Source organism: Labeo rohita, chromosome 16, assembly GCF_022985175.1.
Source record: "Labeo rohita strain BAU-BD-2019 chromosome 16, IGBB_LRoh.1.0, whole genome shotgun sequence".
Lineage (NCBI taxonomy): Eukaryota > Metazoa > Chordata > Actinopteri > Cypriniformes > Cyprinidae > Labeo > Labeo rohita.
The window spans coordinates 15,970,611-15,986,426 of record NC_066884.1 but is presented as its reverse complement, the minus strand read 5'-3'; the positions used below and the strand labels follow the sequence as shown (position 1 = coordinate 15,986,426).

The 15,816-nt window shown below is 32.4% G+C and overlaps 2 protein-coding genes across 5 annotated transcripts; one reads left to right on the top strand and one right to left on the bottom strand.

Moving 5' to 3' along the window:
- The first annotated feature begins 188 nt into the window (after positions 1-188).
- On the top strand, positions 189-10,098 carry lysmd1 (LysM, putative peptidoglycan-binding, domain containing 1). 4 transcript variants are annotated; one of them, XM_051131424.1, is made up of 4 exons: positions 189-292; positions 562-877; positions 991-1,283; positions 3,806-4,419. In XM_051131424.1, the coding sequence occupies exons 2-4, from the start codon at positions 698-700 to the stop codon at positions 3,951-3,953; spliced, it is 621 nt and encodes a 206-aa protein (XP_050987381.1). In that variant the 5' UTR covers positions 189-292; positions 562-697; the 3' UTR covers positions 3,954-4,419. The 4 variants fall into 4 exon arrangements, with proteins under 4 accessions (XP_050987381.1, XP_050987383.1, XP_050987382.1 ...); XM_051131426.1 differs by adding an exon at positions 9,804-10,098 and having other exon boundaries at positions 210-877; positions 3,806-3,954; XM_051131425.1 differs by having other exon boundaries at positions 210-279.
- tnfaip8l2b (tumor necrosis factor, alpha-induced protein 8-like 2b) lies at positions 6,229-14,996 on the bottom strand. The gene is made up of 3 exons (XM_051131427.1): positions 14,778-14,996; positions 8,841-9,160; positions 6,229-7,229 (listed from the first exon to the last, which is right to left on the bottom strand). Exons 2-3 carry the CDS (start codon positions 9,156-9,158, stop codon positions 6,987-6,989), a joined length of 561 nt encoding a protein of 186 aa, XP_050987384.1. The 5' UTR covers positions 9,159-9,160; positions 14,778-14,996; the 3' UTR covers positions 6,229-6,986.
- Between the last annotated feature and the right edge of the window lie 820 nt (positions 14,997-15,816).

Genomic DNA, 15,816 nt, shown 5'->3' with positions numbered 1-15,816 from the left:
TGATCCATTCAGAGCTAAACCAGTAAGTTTTTCTAATGACTTACTGTCTCGAAACAAGCTTTATTCGTGTTCAATGCTTGTAAAACCTTAGAAAACACGTGATGACGGAAAAGAACTGATGAATCACTTTTAATCAATTCATTGACCGAAAGAATCGATTCGCTAAAATGTGTGGGACATGGGCGGATCTTAATTTAGCTAACGCCATGGCAACAGAGGCTAAGCTAATTTGTTCAGGGCTTGGGACAAATAAGTTTTAAGACTGTCCGAACTGAAAATGTAATGGCGACCGGTAATATTTCTCTTTTTTTTAATGATTGATGTATTACTTGATGTCTAAATTTTCATTTTGGGGCGCCGCTGTTATTTAAGCAAAGTCAGCGCACCTAATAAGTTAACGTAAAAGCATTCAAACGTCTATGAGTCCACGTAACGTTAGGACTGAATTTTTTTTTTTTTCACAGTGTGACTTAACTACCGGTTGAGTGGCGTTAAAGGCTTTATTTCCAGTTTATTCTTAGTGCGTGACAATTAAATCAGAGTTTGTTTTTATTTTTGCAGACTTTATTTATCCCCGATAAATTGACTCATAACAGAAGCTGTTATGTTGAGTTCTGCCGTCATGCGTTCAGCAGCCGGAGATGGTCAGCTGAAGTTCATCTTAAGTCATTATTAGATAAACGCTGGAGCTTGGGTCATGTCTGCGGATCAGTCATCGTCACTGGCCGGGACTCACGGCCTCCTACGCGGCCAGCGCACCCGGTCCTACGGCAGCCTGGTGACCTCTTCATTATCACCCGTTAGACAAAGACGAATTGAACATAAAGTCCAGCCCGGTGAGACTTTGCAAGGAATATCACTGAAATATGGCGTGTCTGTAAGTAAACAGAAAGCAGGTGTTTGAGAAATGACCTTTTAAACCTTTATTTTGGAGGCAGTTACATAACTATTAACATTATGTACGTTAAACTTCTTTTTCTGTCTTTACAGATGGAGCAAATCAAAAGGGCAAACAGACTGTACACAAATGATTCAATATTCCTGAAGGAGTCCCTCTTCATCCCGGTGCTGACAGAGTCCGTGTCGTTCACAAATGGAGTGGAATTGACCGAGGGCGAGACAAGTCCAGCACAAATACACACAGAGATTTCTAATGAGATTCCCAAAAGCCAAACAGACTCTAGATGTGATCTGTCACCAGTGGAATACCTGAAAAAGATAGACAGCTTGATCAGTCAGTCCAAACAAGCAGCTGTGAAGACCTGCCAGGAGGGAGAGAAACAGTAAGTTGTCAGAATGAAATTATGACTGCTGTCATTGTTAGGTTAGGTTAGGATGTTACAGAGTTCACTTGTTGCATTCGTTTTGTTTGCTGTCAGCTGAGTTGTTCAGCAAGTTTTAGTTTAATGAAAGAACCATGAGTCATTTGACTTGGGAGAGGTTACAATGAACATCAGCTGATTCGTACCCCCCAAAAAAAGATGTAGAATTTAAGGCACGTTCAAGTTAGTCCTAAACTGAAATAGTCTACACCTCAACTATAACAAGCATAGAGGAATGGTATTGTTAAAATCGTGACTTTTTTTCCCAGTTGATGAACAATAAAAACATTGACAGCCAGTCAGAGTCCATTCTGCTTTTAAAGAGGTCAAACATTTCAAATGGCAGATACATAACTGCAGTGTGTGCTTGTAATAAACAGAATGTTATTTTGCTTTAGTGTACACTATATAGTTATTGTTATAGATATCTTTATATCTGTCCAAACTACAGCCCACAGGCCAGTTGCAACCCATGCATGAATTTCAAATGGCAAAATGCATTTTACCTGCTGATTGGTTTCGATTATGTGACTGCTAAACTGATCCAGTGAGAAACATTTGAGCTTGGTACAGAGGTCTCTGATACAAACCACAATTGTCATGGTGAGATAAACTAGTTCAAAGCCAGATGAACCAGTGCTGACATTCTCGACAACACTGACGCCGAAATAACTAAATACCTCACAGCCATTCTAGATAACATTAAAACTTTTGTTTTTACCATGGTGGTGCCATGTTTGGTTTTACCTGTGGAATGCCAGATATTAAAGGAGTGGTTCACTTCCAGAACAAAAATTTACAGATAATGTACTCACCCCCTTGTCATCCAAGATGTTCATGTCTTTCCTTCTTCAGTCTTAAAAATATTGTTTTTTAAGGAAAACATTTCAGAATTTCTCTCCATATAGTGGACTTCTTTGGTGCCCCTAAATTTGAACTTCCAAAATGTAGTTTAAATGCAGCTTTAAAGGGCTCTAAATGATCCCAGCTGAGGAAGAAGATTCTTATCTAGCAAATCGATCAGTTATTTTCTAAATATAAAATTACAATTTATATGCGTTTTAAGCTCAGATGCTCGTCTAAGTCTGAGTGAACTTTTTTCCGGTTCAATACAGATAGGGTATGTTGAAAAACTTCCATCTCATTTTCTCCTCCAAGTTCAAAATCATCCTACATCGCCGTTTTACCTTTTTCGTAAATGCCGTTTGACATTCTGTGCATATTCACTTTGTAAACACTGGGTCGGTACTTCTGCAGCGATTTAGGACGATATAAAATAATGTGGATTTTTAAAATAAAGTAAATCTTTAATGAGTTTTCGACTACATATTTGAGTAAGAGACATTATTTGCATTATATTAAGCCATACAAGTACTTAATACCCAGGATTCCCTTTAAAAACAAGGTTGTTCAATTTGTACTATTTGTGTTAATGAAAATAAATTTACATCTACACCCAACCCAACTCAAGCTATGTTACAAGACATGTAATATTACTAATATTAAATCAGGTGCTGTTGCCACTGGTCTCAAATGTTAGTCTGGAGGCCTGTATATACAGTTCAAGTCAAAAGTTTTCACACACCTTGCAGAATCTGCAAAATGTTAATAATTTGACCAAAATAAGAGGGATCATACAAAATGCGTGTTATTTTTTATGTAGTACTTACCTTGAATTTATAAAGTGGCCCCGTTTCAAAAATTTACATACACTTGATTCTTAATACTGTATTGTCACCTGAATTATTATTATTATTATTATTATTATTATTATTATTATTATTTTTTTTTTTTTTTTTTTTTTTTAGTGATAGTTGTTCATGAGTCCCTTGTTTGTCCTGAACAGTTAAACTGCCTGCTGTCAGAAAAGTCCTTAAGGTTCCACAGATTCTTTAGTTTTTCAGCATTTTTGTGTATTTGAACCCTTTCCAACAATGACTGTATGATTTTGAGATCCATCTTTTCACACTGAGGACAACTGAGGGACTCATATGCAACTATTACAGAAGGTTCAAATACTCACTGATGCTCCAGAAGGAAAAACCATGCTTTAAGAGCCAGGGGTGTAAACTTTTGAACAGAATGAATTATTTTGCCTCAATAACATACAAGCTGCAGAAGATACTTACATGTTTCCCAGAAGACATAATACGTTAAATGTACCCTGATCTTCAAATTCAAAAAGTTTTCACCCCTGGCTCTTAATGCATTGTGTCCTTCTTATTTTGATAAAATAATTAATATTTGTAGATTCTGCAAGGAGTATGTAAACTTTTGAATTGATCTGTATGCCCTGTGTAAGTGTGCCTGCTTTATAGTTATTGTTCTAGATGTGAACACCCCTTTACTTGGAAGCAGTTCATAATCAGAAATTGCTAAGCAATCTTACAGATATTCACAAAGAAATGGCACGACATAACCTTTTAGCACAACCTTTCCAGTAATTAAGTCGTTTAAAACATTCTTTTTTTTTTCATTTAAAGGATTTCATCTATGGAGCAACTCCGTCACAGCAATCCGACGTCTGACAGAGCATCCACCCAGCAGGCCATTTTGGGAGCCGTTCCCGTTACAATCACCAGACGGACCAGGAATTTGAGGGATAGGGAGGATGAGATCTTCCAGCTCTGATGTAGGCATTTATTAGGACTCTTCTGACTGTGTTATTTGCACAAATTGATTGTTTTTGAGGGCTCCCTCATTGGGTTGCATGCCTTTAAAATGTGGAAACTGCTGGAGTGGCTTGCCATAATAATTTTTTTTTAATAAAAATATTACCAGCTTTAGGCTTGCACACATATTAGCACTGTAAAAGCACTGTAGCTTGATGACTAAAAGTAATAATGTGAATTATACTTCTGATTCTGCTTTTCACATGAGCATAGCCAAAGTAATGACACCGTTTTGTGTGTGACATAGACGACTGCACTTGAGCGGAAAAACTAATTGGGAATCTATCTTGAAAAAAAGTAATGCACTTGCAAACTGATATTGATTTTAACACTACCTCACAAATACTTGATAGAAATGCTTCAGTTTTAGGAAATTGAAAGTATATGCTGTGGGAACGTGCCATCTGACATCTGTCAGTGCATAATGTCAATGCATAATTTTGCGCTGCTTAGTTTGGTGTTTTTCCTGTGTGATTTACGTTGTGCTAAAGTGTCTAATGCCCTCACCAAAACATGATAAAGATGTTCGTTTCCTGGACTGGTTTGTGTTTTGCATCAGTGACTTTGTGAACTTTACAAACACTCCTCCACAGTAAATGAATGCAGTATGAAACGCTTGATTAAATGCCAAAAACATACAGATCTTTGTCTTTAAGCTTTGAAATCTTAAGTGATAAGCAGTGGCAAATAGTAACAAAAGATGAACTAAGTTGTAACATGCAACTAAAGCATGTATTGTTCTCATTTGACGTCACAGCCAGTATTCCTTCAATCACGTGCATTTCTAAGCTGGAATTAATGAATTGCATGTTCATACAAAGCATTATGGTGTGTATTATAAATATTAAAGTTTACCAGACAACACAATATAATCATTTTGCTTTTGTAGGCTGTTTCTTGTCTTTAAAATTATTTATAGACATAAAATGTTATGTCAGATTAGATCAATGCAAATACAAATTCCTGTGTTTTCAGTGTCGCATAATTCTTCAAAAATCATTCTAATATGCTGATTTGGTGCTTGAGTTGATATTAATGTCAGTGTTGAAAACAGTGCTGCTTAATATTTTTGTGGAAACTGATACATTTTTTCAGGTCTTTCAACAAAAAGGTTAACAGAACAGCATTTTGAAACATAAATCTTTTGTTAAATTTTTATAAATAAACATCTGTCTAAATAAAAAAAAAATACACTAAATAAATATTTATTTAGTGTATATATGTTTATTTTTACTTCACTTTATTTTAAATTTATTATGTTTTTTTTTGTGCAAAATGTTATTTTTCCAGTGTTTATTTTATTTAATTTTTCACTTTGTTATTATACAATACATATATTATTATTATTTAAAAAAAGTAAAAAAAAAAAAGTTTATTTTATATTTTATTTCTACTTTATTTTATTTTACTTTATTTTTTATTTTATTTTACTTTTTTATTGTACTTTATTTGAATGTTTTTTTTTGCACAAAATATTATTTTCCAATGTTTTTTATTATTTTAATTTAATAATTAATTTTATTTTATATTTTATTGTACTTTATTTTATTGTAAAATAAATAAACCTTTTTACTTTTAATTTTTTTAATTTAATTTTATTATTTAATATTTTATTTTATTTTACTTTTTGTTTGTTTGTTTTTTAGTCGTACTTTATTTTATTTGAAAATAAATAAACCTTTTTATTATTTTTTTTCTTTTATTTTATATTTTATTTTAGGTTTACTTTTTATTTTACTTGCTTTTTTATTGTATTTTATTATTTTATTTTATATTTTATTTTATTTTATTTTGCTTTACTTTTTATTTGATTTGATTTGATTTTTGTATTGCACTTTATTTATTTAATTAATTTGTTTTACTATTATTTTATTTTGTTTTAACATTTTTATTTTATTGTTTTTTATTTTATTTTACTTTTTATTTGTTTGAATTTTTTATCATACTTTATTGTAAAATAAATAAACCTTTTTATTTTTAAGTTTATTGTTTTATATTTTATTTTACTTTTTATTTGATTAGTTTTTTTTATTGTATTTTATTATTTTATATTTTATTTTACTTTATTTTATTTATTTTTTATTTTATTTTTGTTATATTTTTGTATTGTATTTCATTTATTTTATTTATTTATTTATTTAATTTTAATTTATTATTTTTTATTTTAATTCATTTATGTTTTATTATTACTTTATTTTATTTTAACCTGTTTATTTTATTGTTTTTTTATTATTATTTTTTTTTTTAATTAACGTTTGATCAATTTAACACGTCCCTAATGAAAGTATAAAAAACAAATCTTACTGATCCCAAACTTTCAAAGAGTAGTGTGTTGCAACTCTGTAAGCAGATTACATGAGCATAAGCGAGGGCTATAAGGAAATATTTATTTAGTGGTTGTTCCCTTTTAGAACACAGCAGATCCCCTTCAGGGCTGTTCATGTCAAAATAAAGTTGTTGACTGTGTAGTGCCAAGCTTAGATTTGTATCATAGCCATAACCACAGGGTAACACTAGATGGCAGTGGAAATAGAATGCCTTACTAAATGTGTTCTGCTTCTTGTTGTAATGGGAGGTAAATAATCAGCTGAAAAATGTTAACAGTTTTGAACAATACAGTGTGTTCTCATTTACAGCAGAATAGCTGAACCCCAGTGGTTTATTAAATCACATCATTATTAAAAAATAAGTAGTCTAGAAAACCGCTATCCAACACAGCTGGAGTCTCAGAGCTTAAAAAAATTGTTCTGATGATATTTTTATATTTGATCTGAGCTCGCTCAGGCAGTAACAGTGGCTGTGTTAACAGTGTGAGGTCATTGATTGATCTAATATTCATTAACAGCCCAGCAACACTATTTCAAAAGTTGAACTGAAATGCGACGCCTTCAGTCAGTCACTTTCTGCCTCTTTGGTTGCATTGTATGCAGTCTGAGATAACAGGTGCTCCTCCATGCCAGTCCTGTGAAAGTCTTTCAGTGCTTTGCCGTCCTCATAACGTCCCGTCCTCCAGCAGTTTGTTAAGGCCGTTGCAGATTTTGGTGAGGTGGGGTTTGAGAGGCCCGGATGGGTTGTAAAGCTGGGTGAGGAGCTCTGGGTCAGCATAATGGTTGAAGACGTGGTTGATGCGTCCGTGGGATTTTGGTGTGAGGTGAGTGTTTACAAGCTTCAGAAGCATGTCCCTACTTTCTGTCAGGATCTCCGACATAACTGCTTTGTCAAATGTGAAATCTACCTGTGAAGGGGAAGAAGAGACTTTAAGTACAAACATGGTTACAAACAAGGCTGTGTTCAGAACCACACCACTTGCTTTGTTGAAAGCTGGATGCAGGTTAAGCCACTTAATGATCTACTGACAAATAATTAACAAATAAATAAATTGTGGTTTTGTAAAGTAAAAGAAATGCTTACATAAATGCTAAAAATGCTTAGGTTACGACATTTGTTAAGCAAACAATGACAATAAAAATTAAAGAATTAAAAATGATTACGTTTATATTAATAGAACAATTAAAAAAAATGTTTCTCATATATTTTTTGTTTTATTGTAATTGTTTTTTATTTTATATAATTTTTAGCTTATGAATATTCTTATAGTGCCAAACGATGTGACTGAAAATGGCAAAAATGTGACTTTTTTTGTGCAAAAGTTAAGTTGTTTTTTCCAATTTTTTTTTTTTTCATTTTTTTCATTTTTTTTCATTTTATTTTCTTTATTGTATTTTATTTTAATGTTTTTTTGTGCGAAACGTTATTTTTCCAGTGTTTATTTTATTTTATTTTATTTCAAAATAAAATAGAATAAAATAATAAACTTTTGTTTACTTTATCAATTTTATTTATTTTTATTTTAAACTTTTTTTACTTTAACGTTTACTTATAATGTTATATTTTTTGTTTATTTACTTACTGTTTTACTTGTATTTACTTATAAATTTTATTTTAATTTATTATTTTATTTTATTATTTCAAAATAAAATACAATAAAACAAATAAATGTTTTTACTTTTTATTATTTTATTGTACTTTATTTTATTTTTACTTTTTTTATTTTTTTCTACTTTTATAAATGTTATTTTGCTTCGTTTTTTTATTTTACTTTTTTAGTTTATTTTGATGTTTTTTTTTTTTTGTGCAAAATGTTATTTTTCCAGTATTTAATTTAATTTTATTTTATTTTTTCATTTTAATGTTTTTTTTTTGTTTTCTTGTTGTTGTTTTTTTTTGTGCAAAATGTTATTTTTCCAGTATTTAATTTAATTTAATTTAATTTTTTCATTTTAATGTTTTTTTTTTTTTTTCTTGTTTTGTTTTTTTTTTGTGCAAAATTTTATTTTATTTTGTTTTGTTTTATTTTATTTTAATGCCTTTTGTGCAAAATGATATTTTTTCCAATGTTTACTTTATTTTTAACTTTATATTTTATTTTTATTTTTTCCCCCCACATGCTGTCAGTGGTCAAAGTAGGTTAACGATACTGTCAGAGGTAAATAACTTTTTTTTTAAAAATAATAACAATTTTTTTTGGTAGATCAGATAAGCAGCACACTGTCAAAACTTTAGAACGATACTGTCAGAGGCCACTCACTTTCCCCACATCCCCCCAGAAAAAAAAACAATAGATATTCTTGGCTTGGTAAATCAGGAAAGCAGCACACTGTCAAAACCTTAGATGGCTTTTTACCTTATGCAGTGTAACAAATATCATAACTATGTTATGAACTATGTCTTCATAGTTCAAAATTACTCGCTTTTAGATTTTATTAATAAACCTTACCTGAATTTTATGAAACAGAGAAATTCAGAAAATACTTTTTTAAAGGTGTTAGATGCATGTGTTGTGTACCTCGTGGAAGCTGATGGCTGTCATGGCTCCCTGGTGCAATTTCTTTTGGAAATTCTGGGCCAGCTTTAGCTCCTCATCATTGAATCGGTTGTGCCTGAAAAGGACAGCTATCTTCACCACCACCTTAATGAGGTTTTTCACCACTTTCTGGGCCTCTGAGCGGTTCCCAGTGTACTCTTTTGACACCCGGTAAAGCTCATCTAGAATCTCGCTGCTGGTATCATCGATGAACATCTGCACCACAGACTTATTGGCCATTTGGCTCAGGATCTTTTTCTGAGCCTTAAGCGCCATGTCCTTGGAGCTGAACGACTCCATGTCTTAAAAAGAAAGAGGAGAGATTAATAGTAAGATGCTGATACTTTTGGTTTGTTACTTCCTAATACAGTACATTTTAAGTTAATGTAACCCCTCAGTAACTTGTTTTATTTAAGAGATTAGCATTATTAAAAAAAGATTATTCAAAAAACAGGTCATATGATACATTTAATATGTGCATATGATTTATCACGTGTTATGGTGGTGTTTATGAACTTTTCTTATGACTAACTGCATTTTCCCTTTTATTTTATTTCTATTTGTGTATTGGTAAGACTGTCAGCGCTGGGAGAACTCCCACCATGGGGAAGTCCCCTTACGTTCTTACTCTAACACTTTGTTCATCAGGGGAAAGCTCATGCCTTTTAGGACCTCATCATTGCCCACACATCTCATAAACAACACTAATTATTCTCAAGATGATGTGTCATCATATACAGCTTTCAATGCTGCGCAATGACATCCAAACATCTGTGATCAGTGTGTGTCTGTATAGCATTTAGCATTTTATCAAGTTTAAAGAAATAGTTCACCCAAAATAGAATTTTTACTTGCAATTTAATCAGCCCATCCGAGATGTAGATGATTTATTATTATTATTTTTTTATTATTTATTTTGGCAATTTCGCTTTTTTTTTTTTATAGGACAATATAGTAGTGACAGGAAACGAAGTCGGAGAGAGAGAGCTGGGTAGGTGGGATCGGGAAAGGTCCACAAGCTGGGACTCTAACTCGGGACGCCCAGATGGCGCTACATGTGGTACGCTATTGGTACATGTAGATGATTTTTATATAATTTAATTCAATTTATTTGTTTTGTCATGTACATTACCAGTCTCAACGTTTTTGAACAGTAATATTTTTTTGAAGAAGAAGAAGTCTCTTCTGCTCACCAACTATGCATTTATTTGATCCAAAGTACAGCAAAAACAGTACAATTTTGAAATATTTTTACTATTTAAAAGAACTGTTTTCTATTTGAATATATTTTAAAATGTAATTTATTTTTGTGATTTCAAAGCTGAATTTTTAGCATCATTACTCCAGTCACATGATCCTTCAGAAATCATTCTAATATTCTGATTTGCTTCTCAAAAAAAAAAAAAAAAAAAAAAAAGTTTATTATTATTATCATCATTATTATTATGTTGAAAGCAGCTAGAGTAGAATTTTTTTCAGGTTTCTTTGAAGAATAGAAAGTTCAGAAGATCATGTTATCATCACTTTTGATCAATTTAAAGCATCCTTGCTAAATAAAAGTATTCATTTCTATAATTTCTTCCCCCTCCCCCCCTCCCCCCCCACACAAATTATACTATTATACTGAGGTATAGTGTGTAATGTTACAAAAGCTATTTTTTTCAGATAAATGCCGATCTTTGGATTCATCAAATAAATATTGATAATAATAATGATAATAATAGATGTTTCTTGAACAGCAAATCAGCATATTAGAATGATTTCTGAAGGATCATGTGACACTGAAGACTGGAGTAATGATGCTGAAAATTTAGCTTTGATCACAGGAATAAATTACATTTGAAAATATTCAAATAGAAAACAGTTATTTCAAATAGTAAAAATATTTCACAATATTACTTTTTCTGTATTTGGGATCAAATAAATGCAGGCTTGGTGAGTCTTATTTAAAAAACAAAAAAATCTTACTGTTTAAAAACTTTTTACTGGTAGTGCACATTTGGTTCCTCATTGAACAAATTTAGAGTAATTTAGCATTATATCATTTGGATCCTATTTTCTTTAAATTGCGGTTGAACCACTGATGTTACATGGACTATTTTAACAATGTCTTTACTACCTTTCTGGGCCTCAGTTATGGTAGTTCCCTTGCTGTCTATGGAGGGTCAGAAAGCTTTCGGATTTCATCAAAAATATCTTAATTTGTGTTCTGAAGATGAGCAAAGGTCTTACGGGTTTGGAACGACATGAAGCTGAGTAATTAATGACAGAATGTTTGGGCAAACTATCCTTTTAAAGTTAAAAATGTCTTAATCATGCATTTGTTCCTTACAAATGCATAACTTTTTGCTTCAGAACTTTTTGATCCTTTATGAGCAAGTGATACAATCCTGCATTTCTCCAAATCTATCTGATAAAGAAACAAACTCTACATTTTTTAAATGGCCTGAGGGTGAGTAAATATCAAGTAATCTTTGGGTGAACTAGTCCTTTGAATTTAGATTTGTTTTGTGTGTGTGTGTGTGTGTGTGTGTGTGTGCAGTATAAAAAACTGCAAAAAATACAAGTTTAACTATCGTTTGAATGCACATCTTTGTGCATTTAGGCTGTCGTCTCTCCAACACAGCATAGTTCAGCATTGCTTCACAGATTGTATAGTCAAAAGAACGTGCAAAGACATGTATGAAAGAAAGACTCACTGCATAGTACTCACAAGTTCTTACATGAATCTGAAGATTGTATCATGACACAGGCATTTATGTGTTTAGAAATTTCTTCAGTGTATTGGTGCAATTTCTGAGGTCTTGCATTTTTTCTTCATTAGATGTTCTTGTCATTGGTGATTATCTATCAGTGCAGCGTTTAGTAAAAATCCTGTCCTACAATATGAATTACGGATGTAATCCTCATTTGCGCAGTGATTCTCTTACAAATGCAATAACTGTAAAATATATTAACGTGCAAATGACCTGCGTTGTGTTCTTTTAAATGAATCAAGATGTGCCAAAAGTGATGTCATATCTCAGTGCAATCAGATGTGTTTTGCTTTTTAAATCCAATTCTGTTTATGGCGAACCAACCTGATTAAAAATTTAATGCAGTTAGAGTTTCATTTCCTAATGAACTCTATTTAATTAGACGCACTGAGTGCATTAGAACAGCCATTACTTTACATTCTGCGACATGGAACATCAAAACAACTATATAAATACTCATTTGAACAAATCAGCATGTTGTACACTTCAGTTGAACTGCGAAAGCAACATGATCCTAGAGTTTAACACTTGCTATTTCTCATTTACTCTAATTAATCTAATTAGAGCAAAACCAATCTGATGTCTAGTGTTTCCTTTGTGGCTGTTTAGATGCAACTTTACTTCTTTTTTTTTTAAAAATAAATATAAAATTTGTTCTGCTCTATCTATCTATCTATCTATCTATCTATCTATCTATCTATCTATCTATCAAGAAACCATGTGTGTCAATCATTAGTGTCAGGTAATATGATTTGTTTTATTTAATAAAATAATTTAATAAAATAAAGAAAAAAAGAAAAATAATTAAATAATGGTAAGAGTTTTTTTTTTTTTTTTTTTTTTTTTTTTTTAAAAAAGGAAACCTAAACAAAAAAAATAAAATATATTAAATAAATGGTAACACTTTAGAATAGTGAACACTTATTCACTATTAACTATGATTTTCCCTCAATAAATTACTAATTTGCTGCTTAAGGTAGTAGTTAAGTTTAGCCATTGGGTTGGATTAGGGATGTAGAATAAGGTCATGTAGAATAAGGCGTTAATATTTGCTTAATTAGTACTAATAAATGGCTAATATTCTAGTAATATGCATGCTAATAAGCAACTAGTTAAGAAATCGTAAAATAAAGAGTTACCAAATAAATAATTAATAATAATGATTAAATAAAATATTAAAATGTGTTATTTGATAACATTTACTAAATAATATTATTTAATAAATAAATTAACATTTTAATTTAATAAATAAAATGATATATTAAGCAATTTTAAAAGAAATGATTCTGCTCTTGGATTTTTTTAGGGCCCATACTTAGCTCATTCATACCTTACAAGATAAGATATGAGCAACTCTACCTTATTTTGATAACGATTGACTTTTAGTTCTAGACTCTTGGCTAAAAAAACATCTAAGGCAATCTAAGGTAAGGCAAATTCATTCATTTTATACCTCTTCACTTCGAATCAGCTGAAACGTATCTGTATCCACTCTCTCCTGATTGAAAGGTTTGTCGCAGACAAGGTAAATATTTAGCATTCCTCAGATGACTTCAGCGCAGAGCCTGTGGCTCTGTGTGTGTGTGTGTGTTCACGTGTGTAAAGCCCAGGGGATTTACAGGATGTGAGGAATCATGTTGTTCCTCCATCCTAAAGACCACAGTAGTCACCCTGTCATTACAAAACAGCAACTCACAGCACAAGGCCGAGTGACAGCACAGAAGAGACGGGTCAAAACCTGCATCTGAGTTGCACGATATTTGGCAGCCCACTGTTTGGGGGTTTTTGTTATTCAAAAGGGTCAAACGTGACTATTACGATAAATATATAAAAAATGAGAGTGTGGAAAGTACAGTTTTGAAGTGTGTGAGTGGGAGCAGTTTGTTTCTGAATGGCTAAATGAAAGTGATAGACAAACAGCTGAAAAAACTCCTGCTTAATGCAGGCTTACTGGTGTTAAACTATTTTAGATATGCTCTCAGTGCCTAAACTCCATGTGAAACCAGCTTGGTAAAAATTAGGTTGGTTTAAGATTTCACCAAAGAGAATGCCATGCATTTCCAAGCTGGTTTATGATGATGTTCTTCTGACTGAGGTAGGCCAGCTGGTTAAGCTAGTTAAAAAGCCTGACGGGACATCAGACCCCATAGGCCTGCATTGAAAACGCAACACATGCTGGTCTTTTCAACCTGGTGTTCTCTAATAACACAGGCTTATATTCATCATTACTTACTTAAGGAAATCATTAAAGAATCATTGCTTAATGTGTCCGCCCTGGTTTTAAATCATTCCTACGCCCATATGCACCAACATACATGTAAAAACGTGAGTTTGGTGCTTGTTCTTGACGTGCCATGTGTTTTCCCTTCAATATCTCTCCCAAGCACCTGAACACTGAGTTTTGCGTATGTAATGATGTCACGTATTGTGCAAAACTTTCCTTATTACCCAATACCACTTGTTTTTTTGTTTTTTTTTCCTGGCATTTTCATTCTTCGCATGTGGTGAGAATCCACCGCTGTTTTTCTTTGTAACACAGTGCTATTTTACTCAGCATGAGAAGTTCTTTTTTTATATTATATAACCAAACAATGTTTAAACCTAATCATAAAGGAAGTGAAACTCTGGGCTGTTTGGCACAGCTTTTACCCCGATTTTGTCAGTTAAACCCACAACAGCTAATTTCTCCTGACACATGCTGCTACAAAAAACTATCCATAGACTGAGTTCACAGAATATAGGACCCTGAATGAGGCAGCACGGTTTTTATTTCAGTGTCTTTTCTTCAAATTGCTGGCTTATAAAGGAAGACTGGACATTGTTTTGTTTATAAAAGGTCCACCGGATGGAACATCAACTATCCCAGTGTGTTTTAGATGTTTAACATGGGAGTGGTTGAACAGAAAAACAAGTTTCAACTTGACATTTGACTGCAAACTTCCAGATTTCCTAAGCACGCACTTTTAACCAAAACAAAACTGTAAAATGAAAGTTTCCCTTGCTGTTAAAAAAGAATCCTGACATATTTTTCATCTTAACAACACCTGGAAGACTTTGCTATGTTTTTAATCCACTGAAGTAACATCATCTTATGTGTACATGGTCACAGCGGTCCCTGAGATGATGGAGGAGAGGGCAGAGGTCAAGACCAAGACAAACTCACCTGGCTTTTCTCTCGTTCACTCTCCCTCTTCAGTTCAAACGCTCTGTCCTCCCTCTGTGCTCAGAACAGGTGGTTGAAATCCAGCGTGCGAGTGATGAAATAATCTCCTCAGACAGGTGAAATCAAAGAAAACTCCTCCACAAACTCTGTCTTGTGCTCACACCACTGTAACAAGATAATTTGAGTTGTACTTCCTTGAGGAACTAAACGTATAAGACACACCCCTGAGTGTGCCTCTCTCTCTCCCTCTCTCTCTCTCTCTCTCACTCACTATCTCTCTCTCCACCCTGTCAGTGTGTTAGCTGCTGACATAGTGTGTCTGCTTGCCCTAACAAGTGCAACCCTTGTAAAGAATTCAGCAGTAATCCTGGATGCGGCCCAGTGAAAAGGGAGGTTTTAGCCTCTTTGTGATCTGGTATGCAGCCAGTGTCATCACTGACACTGCTATATGTCTCACTTAACAGTGTTACTCATTTAACAAAATCATTAATGGTTCAAACTGTGATATTTAATTTGTTAAGTTCTGTTTTCTCGTCTGGAATTGCAGGCAATACAGGCAAGGAAAAAAGACTCTTGAAATGCCGCTCAGCTGTGATAGACTGTGATCTGTGTGTTCACCATGAGACAGTGTTGTTGTCGTTTTTGTTGTTCCTACTTTCTGATCAGTGTTTCTATCTTTTCCTGCTTACAAAACCATGTATGTTCAGGTGACTAGTACACTTTGCATGACTGGGACTGTTATTTGTTTACTAATCAGAAAACATACAGACATTTCATTGATTTTATGCAAATAGAATTTCTGAATTGTTTCACTTACAACTGCATGGTTCACAGATTTTTGACACTTATGTACCAGCAGTTAATGTTAACTTTAAGCAAAGTTCAGGTCTTTGAAATTGCTTTTCAGTGCTATCATTATTTTATTTTATTTTATTTTATTTTATTTTGTTATTTTATTTTATTTTATTTTATTTTTTATTTTATTTTATTTTATTTTATTTTATTTTATTTTATTTTATTTTATTTTATTTTATTTTAT

Bases quoted from the DNA above. Each gene is read 5' to 3' on its own strand.
- lysmd1 (XM_051131426.1), top strand. From the start codon at position 698: ATGTCTGCGGATCAGTCATCGTCACTGGCCGGGACTCACGGCCTCCTA. The intron at 878-990 runs GTAAGTAAACAG...CTGTCTTTACAG, and splicing joins CACTGAAATATGGCGTGTCT to ATGGAGCAAATCAAAAGGGC. The intron at 1,284-3,805 runs GTAAGTTGTCAG...TTTCATTTAAAG, and splicing joins TGCCAGGAGGGAGAGAAACA to GATTTCATCTATGGAGCAAC.
- tnfaip8l2b (XM_051131427.1), bottom strand. From the start codon at position 9,158: ATGGAGTCGTTCAGCTCCAAGGACATGGCGCTTAAGGCTCAGAAAAAG. The intron at 7,230-8,840 runs GTACACAACACA...TCCCCTTCACAG, and splicing joins CAGCCATCAGCTTCCACGAG to GTAGATTTCACATTTGACAA.